Source organism: Anoplophora glabripennis, unplaced genomic scaffold (assembly GCF_000390285.2).
Source record: "Anoplophora glabripennis isolate ALB-LARVAE unplaced genomic scaffold, Agla_2.0 scaffold188, whole genome shotgun sequence".
Lineage (NCBI taxonomy): Eukaryota > Metazoa > Arthropoda > Insecta > Coleoptera > Cerambycidae > Anoplophora > Anoplophora glabripennis.
The window spans coordinates 458,257-474,867 of NW_019416300.1; the positions used below are offsets into that span (position 1 = coordinate 458,257).

Genomic DNA, 16,611 nt, shown 5'->3' on the forward strand with positions numbered 1-16,611 from the left:
ATTTAGAAGAATTTGTATGTGTGTAATTTTTTATACAAGCTTCTTTATGATCTTATATAAATAAGTCCTGTCGGCGTTGCTTTTTACTAACATTTTTATGTACCCAGGCTAAATTTAAAAAAAAATATTGTATCGTTTTTGATAACTTTAATCGATCACAGCGACCTTGTGACATTTTCCGTTGGTCATTAAATGTCCTTATTAATTTAATAATTTAAAAGTATACTAACTAGCATTTAGTTGTATTTATCATTGTAATACATTGTAATATTAGAATATACTCATTAATAATAACACAGCTCAACATTTAGTTTGAAAAAAAACACCGGACTCTGTCTAGTAGTACAATTAAATAAGCCTTTAAATCGAAATTTTTGTCAACTGGCCTGCATTTTTTATATGAGTTAGTTTGAGGTATATTATAACAATAAGTGACAGTATTTTTTTGTTCAACCCTCGGTCAAGGGTGAAAAAAGATAAAACAAAGGAGTTTTTCAGGATAACTCAAAAGGGGCAAGGGCTAAAAAAAGTTTCTTATAAAAGTTGTAAAGTTTACAATTCTACATAAAAATGGCCTCTTGACTTTTTCTTGTATTATTAAAATTAACAGAGTTAGGGAGGCTAGAAGTTAAGGGAAGACTTCAGAAATTTAAAAAAATCGTAACAAGCAGAAAAATGAATAAATTATGTATTTTTTTTTCCAATCTACTCTAAAAAAATGTAAAGAGACACGTATTTTTTTATCGGCGGAAAAACATATTTACGAGGTGAAATACACCCTCAAAGTTCGCCCCCCCCAAAACAGTTTTTTCAAAATTTCTGGGGATCAATATTTTGAAATGAAACAAAATGGAAATTACTTATGATAAAAAACAAATATTTCGCAAGTGATTCTGTGTTTGGGGGTTGCTATCCTTATTTTTTATTTCAGAAAAACTATATTTTTTATTTATAAAAAGTCCTATTTACTCAAAAAGAATTAAAAATATGATTTATGTAAACAAATTGACAAAACTAGATTGACCTGTTTCGATGGGGGTGAACAACAAATTTGAAATTGTTATAACTTTCTTATTAAAAATTAAAAAATATATCTATTTCTCTGAAACGAAAGGTTACATTTTTTAGAGTAGATCGAAAAAAAAATTATAAAATTCATTAATTTTTCTGTTTATGATTTTTTTAAATTTCTGAAATGTTCCCTTAATTTCTAGCCACCCTAACTCTGTTAATTTTAATAATACAAGAAAAAGTCAAGAGGCTATTTTTATGTAGAATTGTAAGCTTTACAACATTTATAAGAAACTTTTTTTTTAGCGCTTGCCCCTTTTGAGTTATCCTGAAAAACTCCTTTGTTTTATCTTTTTTCACCCTTGGCCGGGGGTTCAACAAAAAATTACTTGCACTTATTGTTATAACATTCCTCAAACTAACTCATATCAAAAATTCAGACAAGTTGACCAAAATTTCGATTTAAAAACTTATTTAATTGGACGGAAAGTGAATTGCAATTTCAGTATCTATAGTTTGTGATTATCGTCCTTTCAAAATGTTTTTTATATACATCTCTTAACATCCTTCATAAAACCATTAAAAAATTGGAGCAAAAACAAACATTTAAATTGTTACATGGGTAAATGTCACAAATAAATAATTCAAGATCATTAACACGGTGTCATCGATATTCAATCTGTGTAGGCAATAAAACAATGTTATATACGGGTATATTATTTGGCAAACCATCCATATTCAAATAATACATGAACCCGCACGATTCACAGGAAATTTTGCATTTCTCCTTACCAAAGATACTGTTTCATTATAACCGTATTGCCATTTAACTAGTACGTATCGGACTAAATCAACGCACTTAAACCTACAAATCGTCGACCTTGCATACAGTAATAATATAACGAGTCTCGCAACGGATTATTTTACGAGATACCGACATACAAGCGAATGGTGAATGACTATGCTTTCAGTAATTGAAGTTCTATTTGCACTCGTGCTAGTTGGTGCAGGTTATTGGTGGATAAGTAAGAAAAGGTATGAGAGAAAACTGAAATGGATACCGAAAGTACCGGGCCATCCGATATTTGGGAATGTTTTGGACTTTGCAAAGACTACAGGTACGTGACAAAAGAAAAGATTTTTGTTAGTATCAAACACAAATATTTAAATAGGTAGTTGCAATGTAGATAAATAAATAACATTAGTTAGATCATTTTTGGAATTACAAGTGCATTTGCAGAATGAAGTACAGAGAAACAGTAAAAATATCAAAAGTTATAGCTGAATATGTTTTAGATTAGGTGGTAAAAATTTGTGGAACCTTTTGCAAAACTTTTAGAAATTGTACCTTTAAAATAGACATATTTCTTTTTATTTTAGGTAAAAACAGACAGATTAGGATTTATTTTTTTACTTTCCTTTAATTTTGCAAATTTTACATTTTATTACTCTAGTAGGCCATGAGTTTGATATAAACCCACTAGCAGAACTCTAATCGTCTTCTACCAAAGTTTACAAAATATTTATTCTGTAAACTTTGCTTAGACAATTTTCATCACTTAATTCCTGTAGTAATTGGACTTGGTATGGATGCATTTTATTGTCCTTTAATATTCTTTGAACAGATTTTCTTCAGTGAATGTTCTTTTTTTCCTAACACTTTTAGAATAAGCTACAGTACCGGAATTATCAAAACGATTTATTACTTTTTTAAAAGTTCGTACCTACACTGGGCTCTGTGAATAGCGTTGAAGATAAATTCGTGTTGCTAATAAAGGATTTTTATCACTTGCACCCAATATTTATATTTCATTTTGAGGTATTTTTAAACTTACAATACAGCATTTGTCAGTTAACACTAACTACTGACAATTAAACAACAACAGTAAACTTGCAGATTTTTATATTTTATGTCAACTGGAGTAATAAAATGTAAAATTTGCAAAATTAATGGGTTTTTGCTAGAAAAGTGCAAATAGTGATTTTAGGCATAGGATATTATTTGCAAAAGTTATGGGTAATTAACACATTAATCCAAAAATAAAATAATATACCGGCTGTTTCATTTAAAAAAATCGAGAAAATGTCCTTCGAAGTTTGCTAAACTGGGGCTTATGTGTAGAACACCCTGTACAAAATTATAAAGATTTTGCCATTTTGTTGTTTGTCCAGATCTTTGGTCGGCATGCCTATAAAATATTTTTTCTTAATTACTAGTAGTACTTGCACGGTGGATAGATTTATAGAATCCTGTTCCAGAGAAAATAATATTATTTTTTCAAATAACTTGGCATCGCCGCATCGAACAAGAAAACAAAGACATCGCTGAAGAGAATTTTCTGTAGAATACAAATTTGTAAAAATATACAGAGTGTTCCATTTAAGAAAAACCTCCTTAAAGATGCTCCGCCCTAATGCACCAGCCTGTATAATTCAAAATATTTTTTAAATGTGAATTTTTTTAAATACATCACTCCCATAAAATATTTCTTTTCAAATCTTTATAATAAGGGAGATAATGAACTTTGTTACACTATTGGGCCACCCTGTAGATAGAAGATTCTATACAAAATATAATTTCAATCGCAAATAAATTGTTACCATCTTCAGCGAGCCTACAGAAATTGCTAATAATACAACATACAGCCTCATTGAATACCCAGAACTAGTAGCTACGATAACTGACGGCACTGGATCTGGCATAAATTTAACTCACTACAATATCGGTACTTTCAATTTACGTGTAGTGAAAATAAATGTATATTGTTTAATTAATAAAATCATAAACAAGTTTCGAAAAAATGACAAATTATTTTGACATGTGTTTTATGTTCTAGAACGAAACAGACTTTGGCTCTCTAGAACATAATAGTATATTAAACAAGGTTTGAAAACGACTCTGCACACGAGCGAGACATATTGGTGGACCGAGCCGAAGGCGAGGTCCACAAGTCGAGCGAGTGTGCAAAGAGGATTTCAAACGAGTTTTTTACGATACTTTTTATACGACTGCAAACAGAGACCACAAAAATCAAATTTTAATTTAAATCGTTTTTATTACTAAAATTGCCAACGCATTAACAAAATAAATTAAATACAACTTTTAATTTAACTCGTTTTTATTAAGAAAATTGCTAACGCATTAACAAAAGAAACTAATATTTAATATTTATGGTAACATTTGAACATTCCTTCAAGGTTACGCTGGGAAAAGCAGTATTATTGTGCACCTTGTTTTCGGTAATAGAGAATATTTTTGGTGTCGTGTTTTTAGTGCAGTTTTTCAGCGTGCGGTCGTTGTTTTCTTGTTGTATTCCAGTAGACGATCGTTGTTCTGGTTCTGTGGCAGCAGAAGACACTGAAGACTCTATCTTTTTCGAAACTTCCATTTTATTTCTCAAACAGTCATCAACGTAGCCTTCGGCAACTGTACTGGATTTCCACCCTCCATGGCGTTTGAGGGCAAGCAGATTTGAGCCAGAATTGACTAAAATTGTGGCCGATGAACGCCGAAAACAATGTCCCGTGTAACTTTCTGGATTCTCTAGCATCAAAAACTTGGCGATTTCCCTAGCCATGTTTCCAATTTTGTTGATGCCAACGTTTTGGCTTGAACATTTTCCGTTTTGATAGTTTAAAAAAAACCTGCCTGTCTTCAGATTAGGAGGACGAAGAGCACAGTACTTTTTTAAGATAGTGTAAAGGTTTCCTGTAATTGTAAAACACCTTGGTACCTTTGTTTTTGTATTCTTCAGTTTAATCAGCATAGCACTGCCGAAATCTTTGGTGTCTTCTATTTTGAGATAACATAATTCCTCCCTTCGACATGCCCCAGATAGTCCAACTGCCACCACCGCCTTGATAAGTAAATATTTGTCGTCTGATGCTTTCGTCAAAAACCGGCAAAAATCATCTTCTGTGAGGATTTGGGACTTCTTTGGGACGTAGTTTTCGGATTTTCGTTTGATTAGCGCTTGCAACTTTTTATAGCTTCCAAGATCTATGTTGTGATTGGCACTTAACGTTGACTTGAGCATCGAAAAAATCGTCCACAACGTCGAAGATTTATATTTCTTAGATAGTTCTTCAAAATACACCATTACTGCGTTTTCTGAGAAAGTTTGGACATTTTTGGCTAGTCGCCAGTCCATAAATCGGCTTAACTCAGCTTCATACCTGCTTCTGGATTTTGTGGGCAGCAGTTCCGAACATATTTCGCTTGCTTTCTGTAAAATCTCTTCAGAATCACACATTTTCACACCCAAACTTCGGGAATTCAACAATTTTTGAAGTATCTAATCAACAAAATAAAGGAGCCGTGACGGTTGCTATGAAACTCAGCCAACTTGAAACATTGCATAATTTGGGTGACAACATCAAACAAAAATCACAATCTGGAGACGCGTGTGCAAAGATGACATAACCGTGTGTAAAATGTTTAGCACACGGCGTGTGCAAAATACCGTTTTCAGAGCGTGTTTTCCGTGCGCAAAACCCCTTTTGCAAGGCAGTCGTATAAAAAAGTATTTTGTAGCTAGGTGACAAAAAAGACTCACTTTGTCAACTAAACATTTAACGAAAACGTCTACTTTTGATGACAGTTTTCGAAAAAATTATATTTGATGTCCAAATGACATGTATTTTTTCTGATTATTATAAAAAATGTTCAATAGTTATCTACCTAAAAGATTGATATCTAATTAATAATGGTGTAAAGAGTCTAATAAAAATTGAATAAAGAAAAGTGAACTGTAAATTTTTATAAATATGTACTTTTGGTGCAGCAATAATACTCCAAACTGACACTTTCCTATTCCAGACACTTTGAAGGTGCTGTCCAGCTATCTGAAGCAATGCAATGGCTTGTGTTCAGTAGATCTAATAGTAAAGAAGAAAATAGTAATAAGCGACCTAAAACTCTTGGAGCTTCTTTTGACCTCAACAAACGAATTCTTAAACAAGTCGGTAGAATACAAATTTTTACAGAGATGGTTGGGGGACGGTCTACTAACAGCAAAAGGTAATAATCCTCAGATAAAACGAAACTAAAGATAGTTAATTTCGCCTTCTCCTAGACGAAAGGTGGAGGAAGAGTAGGAAAATAATAACTCCTGCCTTCCATTTCTATATTCTGAGACAATTCGTAAGTATTTATGAAACCAATGCGGATACCATGATAAAACTATTGGAGAAAGAGGTTGGGAAAGATTCGGTGGATATCTATACATACGTAACGCTGTGTACTTTGGATATAATCTGTGGTGAGTAACCAATATTTACTTTCTTAGTGAAAGCGAAAAATTAAAGGAATAAAATCAACGACCAATTTGTTATAAAGCATATAATTTTTTCGTTCCAAACTGGTGAACGTTCTATAAAATTAATTCCCTATATCCATGTACTTAAATTAATAAATAATTAAAATGCGTTTAATGAGATTCCTAAAGTCCAACTCAAATTATTACCATCAAATGATTAGTTAGTATAATCGTATAACTCATTATATTAAACGCTCAGGTTCAAATTATGTTGATAATTTTCTCATGTCCTGTTTCTGTGTATTTGTTTACAATTATGCAATAAAAGAGTGAGTATACAGGGTGTCCCTGAAAAGGATGGACAATGCTTGACCACAGGTTCCTTGGATGAAAATAAGACTATTTAGCCTAACTTACCTATATACAAAAGTGCACGCCTACTGAGATATAGCCTTCTAAATATAGAATAGATAACCTAGTTTTTTTTCAAATAATTTGAAAACTATTTTTCTTAGAAACTTCAAATTTGATACACTAATTTTTTTATCCAAGGGCAAGGTAAATAAAGAATTTGGTGAGAATACACATACAGGATGTTCTCTTTCTAGTGCCTGTGCGCCACTGGCTATCCCGTAACTTTTTTGTGTGTGCGCCAATGACGACTAAATTATATATTTTTAAAAATAAGCATTAACTTAGAGGATCGTTTATGGATTTCGGGTAAAACTGCATTTTTTATACATTAAATACAGGCAAAAATTCAGATTAAATAGAAATAATTTATAACTGCAGCCTCAAAACAGGGAATAATAATGAAAAAACGTCACATTAAAAAAATAACTACACATTTTTAGTATTAGTATTATCAATCAACAAAATAAAAATCAACACTAATATTTTAAATAAACAGTATCAACCAAGGACATTTCAATAAAGGGGACTTATTTATTTACATTTCTAGATGAAGCCTGGTCTATTCACAGTCTAATTGTATCATTGTTGTCAGCTGTATAATTATACTGGAAATGTACTTAATATTTTTATCGCAATTTTCATCACAATTGTGAAAATTATTATTATAGGATAGTATTATTAAGTTATGCATACAATATTGTTAAATTCTGTACATATTAAACTATTTTTCATTTTTCATATTTGCCATGTTTGAAGACTTGGCAACTACGCAATAATTTGTAGCGTGTTCCTCGTTCGTTCTGCCGTGGTTGGCAGAATATGGCGTCTCTTGTTAGAAAATAGTTGTGATTTTAGTAAGTGAAACGTGATTAGTGTTTATACATGTATTTTGGATAAACTTTTAAGGTGTGAATATGGTTAGACAGTGCAGAATTTGTAAGAAATTGGATTATAAACATCCACATCAGCTATCCTTCCACAGGTAAGCGTGCTTGAAGGTGACTTTGGAATGTATATGCAACTGTGGCCATTGTCGTGCGTGTGGGTAACTTTTATTTGAATAACGGTAAAATTTTATAAAACTGACTTGGTATTTTTTTAAAATTTTTGCTGAAATAGTAAGAAAACAATAATATGAACCACGTTTGGCCATTAAAATCAAAGGAAAATGCTGCACCACAAATAAGTTACAGACATTATTTATATTTAATATATTTATAGGTATTTCAATGTTATCCCTTATACCCAACATTACAAATTTTAATCATTCATCATTTTCATTTTCCTCTACGACAAAAACCTTTTCAAAAATATATTTACAATTTTACTAAATGCACGAGCATAAAAACTGAATAAATACAACAGCAAAAATATGGTGGTGGTTCACTTATACATAAAAATACCGAAGATGCAATCAACTGAAAGTTGCATTCATTCAACCATTTGATGTTCTCCTTTGGGAATATATTTTTATGTCTCACTGAAAATTTGCCTCAGTATTCTAAAAGTGAAATGTGAACGTTTTTAGGATGCTTGGGGATGGTGCAACAAGAAAGAAATGGTTACAGTTATTGGGATTCCAAGAAGTTATAAAAATATTATATATATTTATTATAAAAATACTGAGTAGCTGTTGAAATATATTGACTTAGGACTATAAAATATTTTATTTTGATCCATCCAAAATGTACGACATTGGAGATGTAATCGCGCGCATCAGTTGGATGAAAATAAAGCCCTCTGCTTTCCCCTTGTCTAGCTTCACCCAACATATGAGATAGACTGTGACATGCATAGTCCCCTTTATTTAAATGTCCTTGGTATCAACTAATAATATAAGAAAGTCAACATTGACATTTTATATAAACCTAAATTGATATTTGTAATCACATTAAAATAATATTACAGTAAATGCTCAAAGTTACTTCCTTGTTCTTAAACGCAAGCATTAGTTCTTCGAAAATGAAAATGAATTTTATAACACTAATTTCATGTTGTATTCTTTCCCATTATTCGTTTTCTGTATTTACTGAAGAGTATAAACTGTGGTCCGCAACGCTTCCCAAAGGAAATAATTACATGGGTTTAGGTCCGGGGATCGAGGTGGCCATTTTAAAGGGCAATAACCTGTAATAACTGGTCTTTCAATACTCTATTAACGGAACTTTTTGAAAGCCAACCTCTGCCGCTAAACGCCTTTTATTTACTTGATGAATTTCCTCGACCTTTTCCAAAATTTGTTCCTCGAACTGAACAGTTCCGACCGTACATTATCCACGATTTAATGTTACAGTTAAAAGTTGTTATTTGGAATTCTTCGATTAGGAAAACTCAGCATATGTTCGAACAGTAGCACAACAATTTCCTTCACAATAACCCAAAACTAATAACATATTAGTTTGTTCAGCAAAAGTATAAATTGCAGTAAAAAACAAAGTAAACTAAAATTAAATCACAGCTAGCTTGATACTGACCCTTTTAATTATTGTTTTTGTTATATGGCACCTCGTACTAGACTATTCTATTTATCTTAAACTAATTTTATATTATTTAATGTGTAAAAAATGACAATTTTACTCGAAATCCATAAACGATATCAAAATTTTGTAAGAGGCAAAAAATCTTCTAAAATAGTGCTTAGTTTTAAAAATACATATTCTGTCGTCATTGATGAACACATAAAAAAATTAAGGGATAGCCAGTGGCGCACAGGCACTAGAAAGAGAACATTCTGTATATGTATTATCACCAAATTCTATATTTACATTGCCCTTATATAAAAAAATATGTATACCAAATTTGAAGTTTCTGAGAAAAACAGTTTTCAGATTATTTGAAAAAGAACTAGATTATTTGTTCTATATTTAGAAGGCTATATCTCAGTAGGCGTGCATTTTTGTATACAGGGTCGGAAAGTCCTCATGGTTCATTGGCCGTTACGTGAGAGCGATACAGAAAGTCATAGAAATCCGTACGATAGAGAAAGATGGCTATAATGAAAGCGTCTAATAGTCACCGCCCATTTCGCCCTTCCACAAATAAGATCCACTTCTTAGGCTAAATAGTCTTATTTTCATCCAAGGAACCTGTGGTCAAGCGTTGTCCATCCTTTTCAGGGACACGCGTAGAAGCCATGATCAAAATCACTTAAGAGTATCCTTCTGTGAACCAATTTACAAATAAAACAGTTCTTATAATAAATAGATGATTGAATAAAGGTTATTTTTTCAGAAATATGTTAATTTTTCCCCTCGATAGCCTATTAATATTATACCGTGTGTTACAGAAACCTCGATGGGAGTAAAGATAAACGCACAGACAAACGGACAGTCAGATTACGTTTTCGCGGTCAAAGAGATGTGCAGGATAACCGTAGATCGCGGATTTTCAGCCATGAAGCGGTTAGATCTACTGTATGCTCTCACCAAAGATTATTACAAGGAGTTGAGATATGTAAAAACGTTACATTCATATACCGAGTCTGTAATTCGTGCTAGGAAGAAATCGTTACTGAGCGATCATTCAAAAAATGATGTTCAAACTGAAGAAAAGCTGAAAAACGTTTACGGAGAAGAGTTGGGCGCCAAGAAAAAAATGGCGTTCCTTGACTTACTCCTACAGGCTAGGTTGGATGGAGAACCTTTACCTGATCTATATATCAGAGAGGAAGTCGACACTTTAATGTTTGAGGTTTGTAAAATAACAAAATCGTGAAGAAAATAACACGTATTTATACTACTAACTAAACAGGGTGTCGCTTTTGTGATACATTGTCATGGTACTTTAAAATCATATTTTTGTTGTGTTACCGGATCAAGAAAATGAAGAGAATTTTTAAAGCTACTTAAAGTTTATTCTGAAGACGATATGGATGTCTCTCGGAACGTCAAGAAGTCGAAGCCGACAACGTGGCAATATTATTCAACAGTTCACCAAAATTTACCATTGTAGGTCACTAAAATATTTTGCAATTGTGAAAATAGACCATCCTGTATATTATATTCAGAAATATTGAGCAAAATCTGAGCTAAAAATACATTTTCTAAAATATCTAAAATAATTTTACATCAACTGTCTTTTCATATTGAAAAATTAATATTTTCTAATAATAAAATGGTTTTATGAGTGGTTGTTCTACTACTTTATTCAGCCTTATTGCAATAACAGATACCAGTTTAAACAGCATCGTGTCTATCACTTACATAAATTTCATCAATCTTCACAGGGGTTCCGCAAGGGTCTATTTTGGGGCCGGTATTGTTTGTTCTTTTTATTAATGATCTATCTGAATGTCTTGATGTCAATTACTTCCTCTAAGCGAACGATCTTAAGGTTGTTTTTGGAAGTTAAATTTGCCATTATATATTTAATAAGAGAAAGTGCAAGGGATATGTCTAAAGACTATACATTTCACTAGCTATGAACAAGGAGGGCTTTGTGGTACACCTAAATAATTGTTCCCTTCTCCTATTTATTTTATTGCTTTTAATAATAATCATTTCAATCATATTTTTAAATATATCAATAACATTTGTAATGCAGAAAGATATTATGTCATGTTTCTAGGCTTTGCATTACAATTACCCGCACCTCGTACAAATTGAGTAATGGCATTCTGTCATTCAAATTGATTCCCAATTATTAAAAGTATGAAGATCGGCTTAACATATTTCTTTACAATATAAAATAACGAGCCTAAAAAAATGTTTGTGTAGAAAATGTCCAAATCTTGTATATATTAATTACTTTATCTATTTTATTTGTTTGTCAACTGATTTCTTCTGCGTTTCGTTTTTATATTTTGTTTATTTAATAAATAAATAAATATTTTCAGGGACATGACACCACTGGTGCTGCAATAAGCTTTGCTTTGTTTTGCTTAGCTGAAAATCTGGAAGTCCAAGTAAGAACTATGTTTATCTATTGTACAGGGTATAACTAAAGTACCTAGCCAAACTTTTATAGCAGATTGTACGTCATAAATCAATAATTTTTTTTAAAATGGACATAATAATTTTCATTTGTAATTGTAATAAAAAGAAAATTTTGGATGACCTTGTTCCATTTTCGGCAAATAATAAAATGTTAAACCGGGTTTACGTCTTTTTTTTTTAATTTTGATATACAGGGTAGCTATACTTTCTTGTCATAGTTGTCAAAATAATGTAAAAAATTGTCTTTTGTGTCGTACTGACGACTATTTCCAATATCAAACATTATTTTAGGACACAGTATTTTACAGGCACAAGCTGTCGAAGAGCAACGGACAATATTTGGGAAAGATAGTAATCGAGCTGTAACCTTCGATGATATTCAAGCAATGAAATACTTGGAACTAGTCATTAAAGAAACACTACGAATATATCCATCTGTACCGTTTTATGCAAGGAACAGCGTCAGGGACATCGAATATAAAGGTACCTATATCTTTAAAGGAATTGAAAATAAAAAAAATAATTTGTTAATTTCGTTTTATATGTATTACTATTATTACATCAGTCGATATTTGCTTTTTTTCAAATTCCTTCAGAACTGTTGAACATCAGGTTTAAAGATAACCTAACCTGAAATTTTTCCCGCGAAGTAACATAACCTCAAATGTAGCAGAAAACCGCTCTTTTAGGTTAGGACATCTCGAAAACCTGACGTGGTGCAGCAAATCTAAGGTAGTAGTCAGTTTCAAAAACCTTCGGAAAGGTATAGCCTGGATTCTGGTTTAAAATTTTGTCTGATACTTACCAGTCGAAAATAAAAAAAATGTCCCTATAAATGAACACAACACAATTTTAGATGGACAAATCATTCCAAAGGGAACAAGTTTGGTCATTTACGCCTACGGAGTGAACAATAACCCAGAAATTTTCCCCAATCCAGAAAAGTTCGATCCAATGAGATTCGAGAATATGGAGAAGACATCTCCATTCGCTTATCTGCCATTCAGCGCTGGACCTCGCAATTGCATAGGTGGCTATGACTGCAACATACTAGCTTTTATTTGTTTCTATCTTTTACACATTGACACTAGATTATTTATTGATTATTTATTTTCAGGTCAAAAGTTTGCGATGCACGAGATGAAGGTTGTAATATCCAAAGTTTTGAAGAATTACGAACTGTTACCTACTATACCCAAACATAATCTTGAATTGGCTGCGGAGACTGTCCTGAAGTCAGCAAATGGCATTAAAATTAGACTAAAATGCAGGAACTGGGATTAGATTATTTATAAAAGAAATTATTGTTAATTGTTAGTCAATTAAAATAATGATTTAGTAGTATTTAATTGGACTGGATAATATATTGGAATATTAATATTATATAATTTGCATACGAGAATTTTTTAGTATTTCTTGTATAGTTTGTTGAATATAGAAATGAGTATAAAATTAATTTGAAATAAATTATGTATATTTTGGTGTTACAATGATTTTTATTGAAAAACTTTGCGTGCAAAATATTAGTGTTCCTTTTAGGTGAATCTAAAACCAAGTAAAAAAGTAGTCTTTGGCAGTTTGTTTGATAGGTGTGGATTTTGAGGTACTTTCAAATTTTGAGAGGTTTAATTCCGAAATTTAAATAAGAACACGTGTCTAACTTTCGTAAGCCTTTTTGAAATAAAGTTTCATGGTGTTGCAAAGGGTTCTGAATTCGAGACCACTTTCGTGAAATAAATAAAAGAAAATTCAGTCTTGGAATACATAATAATAATTAATTAAGAGCATGCATCATCAATTATTATAGAAACAGCTAAAATATGTATAAAAATTCCTCAAATTGGCTTTAAAAACCTACAGAAGTGCCAGAAAAGCTATAAATGTGTTAAAGTGTCACAGAAATGAATTAAAAAATCATTAAAATTCTTCGAAGTCGTTTCAGATTGCATAAAAATGATAAAAATAGCTAGTTTGATGCTTTTTGAAACATCCGAGGGATTTTAATGGATTTTGCAAACTTTGTTGGTATATGTTGATAAATCCTGAAGTTATTATTATTTATTCTAAGGTTGTTTTGTGGTGTTTTTTTGCGTATTTGTATATCGCAAAGGTGGTTATGTATTATTTGTTTTTGTATAAAAGAGATAAGGCATCATAAAATGAAAAGCTTATAATGAAAAATTAAGTAAGTAAGTTTAAGACATTACAGTTTTGCACAACTACTTTTGTTTTTCGTTCTGAGAAATATTACATAATTACATTTTGTGGTAACCCGTAGAGAAACTACAGTTTACCGACGAATAAGACAATTTTTTTATAAATCTCTGTGCTCACTGGTGGAGCCTCAGTGGACCTCATTTACACATACTGTATATGTGCAAATCTTTCTGAGGTCTCAAGGTCAGTAACTCCTATTTTATTTTTTAAGCTGAAAATTCACAATTTATTCATGTACTATGTACTTAGAGTGTTATTCATTTATTCATAAGACATTTAGAAATATAAAATGTTCGGTTTTGTAAACTTTAAAGGCAAATGCTTATACAAGGAAATATTTTAAATTTAGACGAAGAAAATGCTGCTCCATTCTTGGCTTGTTATATTGTAAAACCCTATATGTATATCTTTGTTTATAAATACAGAGTGTCCCAGAAGTAATTAAAGAAATTCGTATTTTATTTTGTATTGCGTTTTCACAAAAACGCTAAAACACGTCAATTAGTAAATAGGAATTGTCATTTTGTCACGTTGCTCAAACCGTTTTTGCGCTATGTTTCATAAACCTATGACGTCATCGACATTTTTTTTAAATAGCACTACCTAAATTTTTAAACATAAATGGATAGTCCTTTTGAAGGGAAATCCGTCGATATTGGGTTTGGCCTACTTTACTTTGACAGGAGCGAAAAAAAAGCCAATGACTAGAATGGACATGGTTTAAAATAACAACAAAAGTAGGTATCATAAACTGATGCGAGAACAGTGCCACAGCAAAAAATTGAAATTTGTGGACGTTTTGTGTATTGGTTGATTGTAGGTACGTTTTTATGTATTGATATGTTGGCGTTTTCGGCGATACGACGAATGGCAGTGTGTGGATTTTCAGTGACAGCTAAACATAACATTTTGTCTATCATTTTCTATCACTGTCATTGGCCTTCTAGATCTAGACAGATTTCTAACATGGCCAGCGTCTTCAAATTTGGGTACTAATCTGCATACTGTAGACGGAGGTATTGGTTGTTCTGGATACTTGGCATTGAATAATTGACATACTTCATCATAACTACGGATCCTATCTCCGTATCCAACCATAATTAGGATTTCAGTTCTTTGTTTCTGATTTAAACACAACACCATCGTAATGTAAAGTTATGATATTTGTAACTGTCACAATGATATGAGGCACTATTGCATTCGCTAACTGTCTTCTTCAGAACAATGCCTACATAGCCACTGTGATCGGACCTACCCAATCTACATAAGAACATGTACCTACAATCAACCAAAACACATTTTTTACTATAACACTGTTCGCGTATTAGTTTGTGATACCTACTTTTGTTATTAATTCAAATCATGTTCATTCCAATCGTTGGCTTTTTTTCGCACCTGTCAATGTAAAGTAGGCCAAACCCTATATCGATACATTGCCCTTCAAAAGGGCTATCCATTTATGCTTAAAAATTAGGTAGTGCTATTTAAAAAAAATGGCGATGACGTCATAGGTTTATGAAACATAGCGCAAAAAAGGTTTAACCAACGTGACAAAACGACAATTTCTATTTACTAACTGACGTGTTTTAGCGTTTTTGTGAAAACTCAACACAAAATAAAATACGAATTTTTTGCGTTACTTCTGGGACACACTGTATATATATATATACGCATGTAAGGATATCTAATCTAGTTATTGTCTTGTTATCAATCTGTTTGGATCACGTAGACAGTTGCCAATAACGATCGTCATTTGTTTGGATGCCAGTTACTTTGTGGGATAATCATGGTGACGAGGCAATTTCTCATATTAACCTCTCATATCCAAGTAGTCGCTGCCCATAACGTGACATTTCAATTCACATAAAACCAATTTAATAATTGTAAGTCTCAGGAGCGTAACTAAGACGAGGGCTAAGGAGGCTGCTTAAAAAATGGTTGCAAACCAAATGTAGTTAAAGTTACATGTTACCGAAGGGTCTGAGCGGAAAACTGTCCAGTGGTGTAAGGTCTGGGCTATTTGAAGACCATTGAATATTTCTTCCATTACNGGTATAATTTTTATTAATTAAATTCATTTGTTTTTTTTGGATAGAGGATAATTGTGTTCTGATGGGAAACAGATTCATAAAAATCTCCGTTTTCAAAGTATCTGTTTTTCACCGTTTTTTTAGGGCGTAGTTTTAGTGACAACAATCTATTTCCCATATCTTCGGTATCTCCAATTTTTAATTTGAAGTAATTCATCACATCAACGTGCCGACATTCTCGAGCGCGGTCGATTTTTTTTTTATTTTGAAGGAAATAATTCAAGGAAAACGAGAAAAATATAATCTGCCGATTTCCATAGGCCGAAGTAACAAAAATCGTTAATAAAGTTTAGCGCGTGCAACTGCAGGGAAATACATGTTGTTTTGAAACTTCGTCAGGAAACTCCGGGAGGTGATTCTATGGATTAAAATAATAGCAGTATGTAATGAAATTTTTTTTCGAATTGTCAATTGTTCGCAAGTTACAGCTTGTCGAAGTTCATTTTTTTAAATTTTTTTATTTAAATAACTTATTTAATTCATGTTCGATTAGTCTCTCATTTGGCACACCCACTAAGTAGATGAAGCTCTATTGGACCAGTCAGAGAAAAGTTTCATTATGCGCCGCTAGAGGGCACTTTACCTAGAACTCAAAATTTGTTTGGTTCTTAACTTTTTTCTCTTGCTAGACATCACAGAAATTTAAACATTATTGAAAAGAGAAACAATATCAGAAAAAAATATGTA

General features: G+C 32.0%; 1 protein-coding gene across 2 annotated transcripts in view; it reads left to right on the forward strand.

The window, feature by feature from the left end:
• The first annotated feature begins 1,886 nt into the window (after window positions 1-1,886).
• The window catches only part of LOC111691287 (cytochrome P450 4c3-like), a 17,436-nt gene continuing 2,711 nt past the window's right edge, over window positions 1,887-16,611 (forward strand). Inside the window, exons 1-8 of one of the 2 annotated variants that reach the window (XM_023453981.1) lie at window positions 1,887-2,129; window positions 5,831-6,031; window positions 6,087-6,272; window positions 9,970-10,373; window positions 11,518-11,586; window positions 11,926-12,100; window positions 12,474-12,647; window positions 12,735-13,056. In XM_023453981.1, coding sequence (XP_023309749.1) covers window positions 1,967-2,129; window positions 5,831-6,031; window positions 6,087-6,272; window positions 9,970-10,373; window positions 11,518-11,586; window positions 11,926-12,100; window positions 12,474-12,647; window positions 12,735-12,901 — 1,539 coding nt within the window. In that variant the 5' untranslated portion in view covers window positions 1,887-1,966 and the 3' untranslated portion in view covers window positions 12,902-13,056. Of the gene's footprint in view, window positions 2,130-5,830; window positions 6,032-6,086; window positions 6,273-9,969; window positions 10,374-11,517; window positions 11,587-11,925; window positions 12,101-12,473; window positions 12,648-12,734; window positions 13,057-16,611 lie in introns of those variants that run through there. The other variant, XM_023453982.1, reaches the window with a different exon arrangement.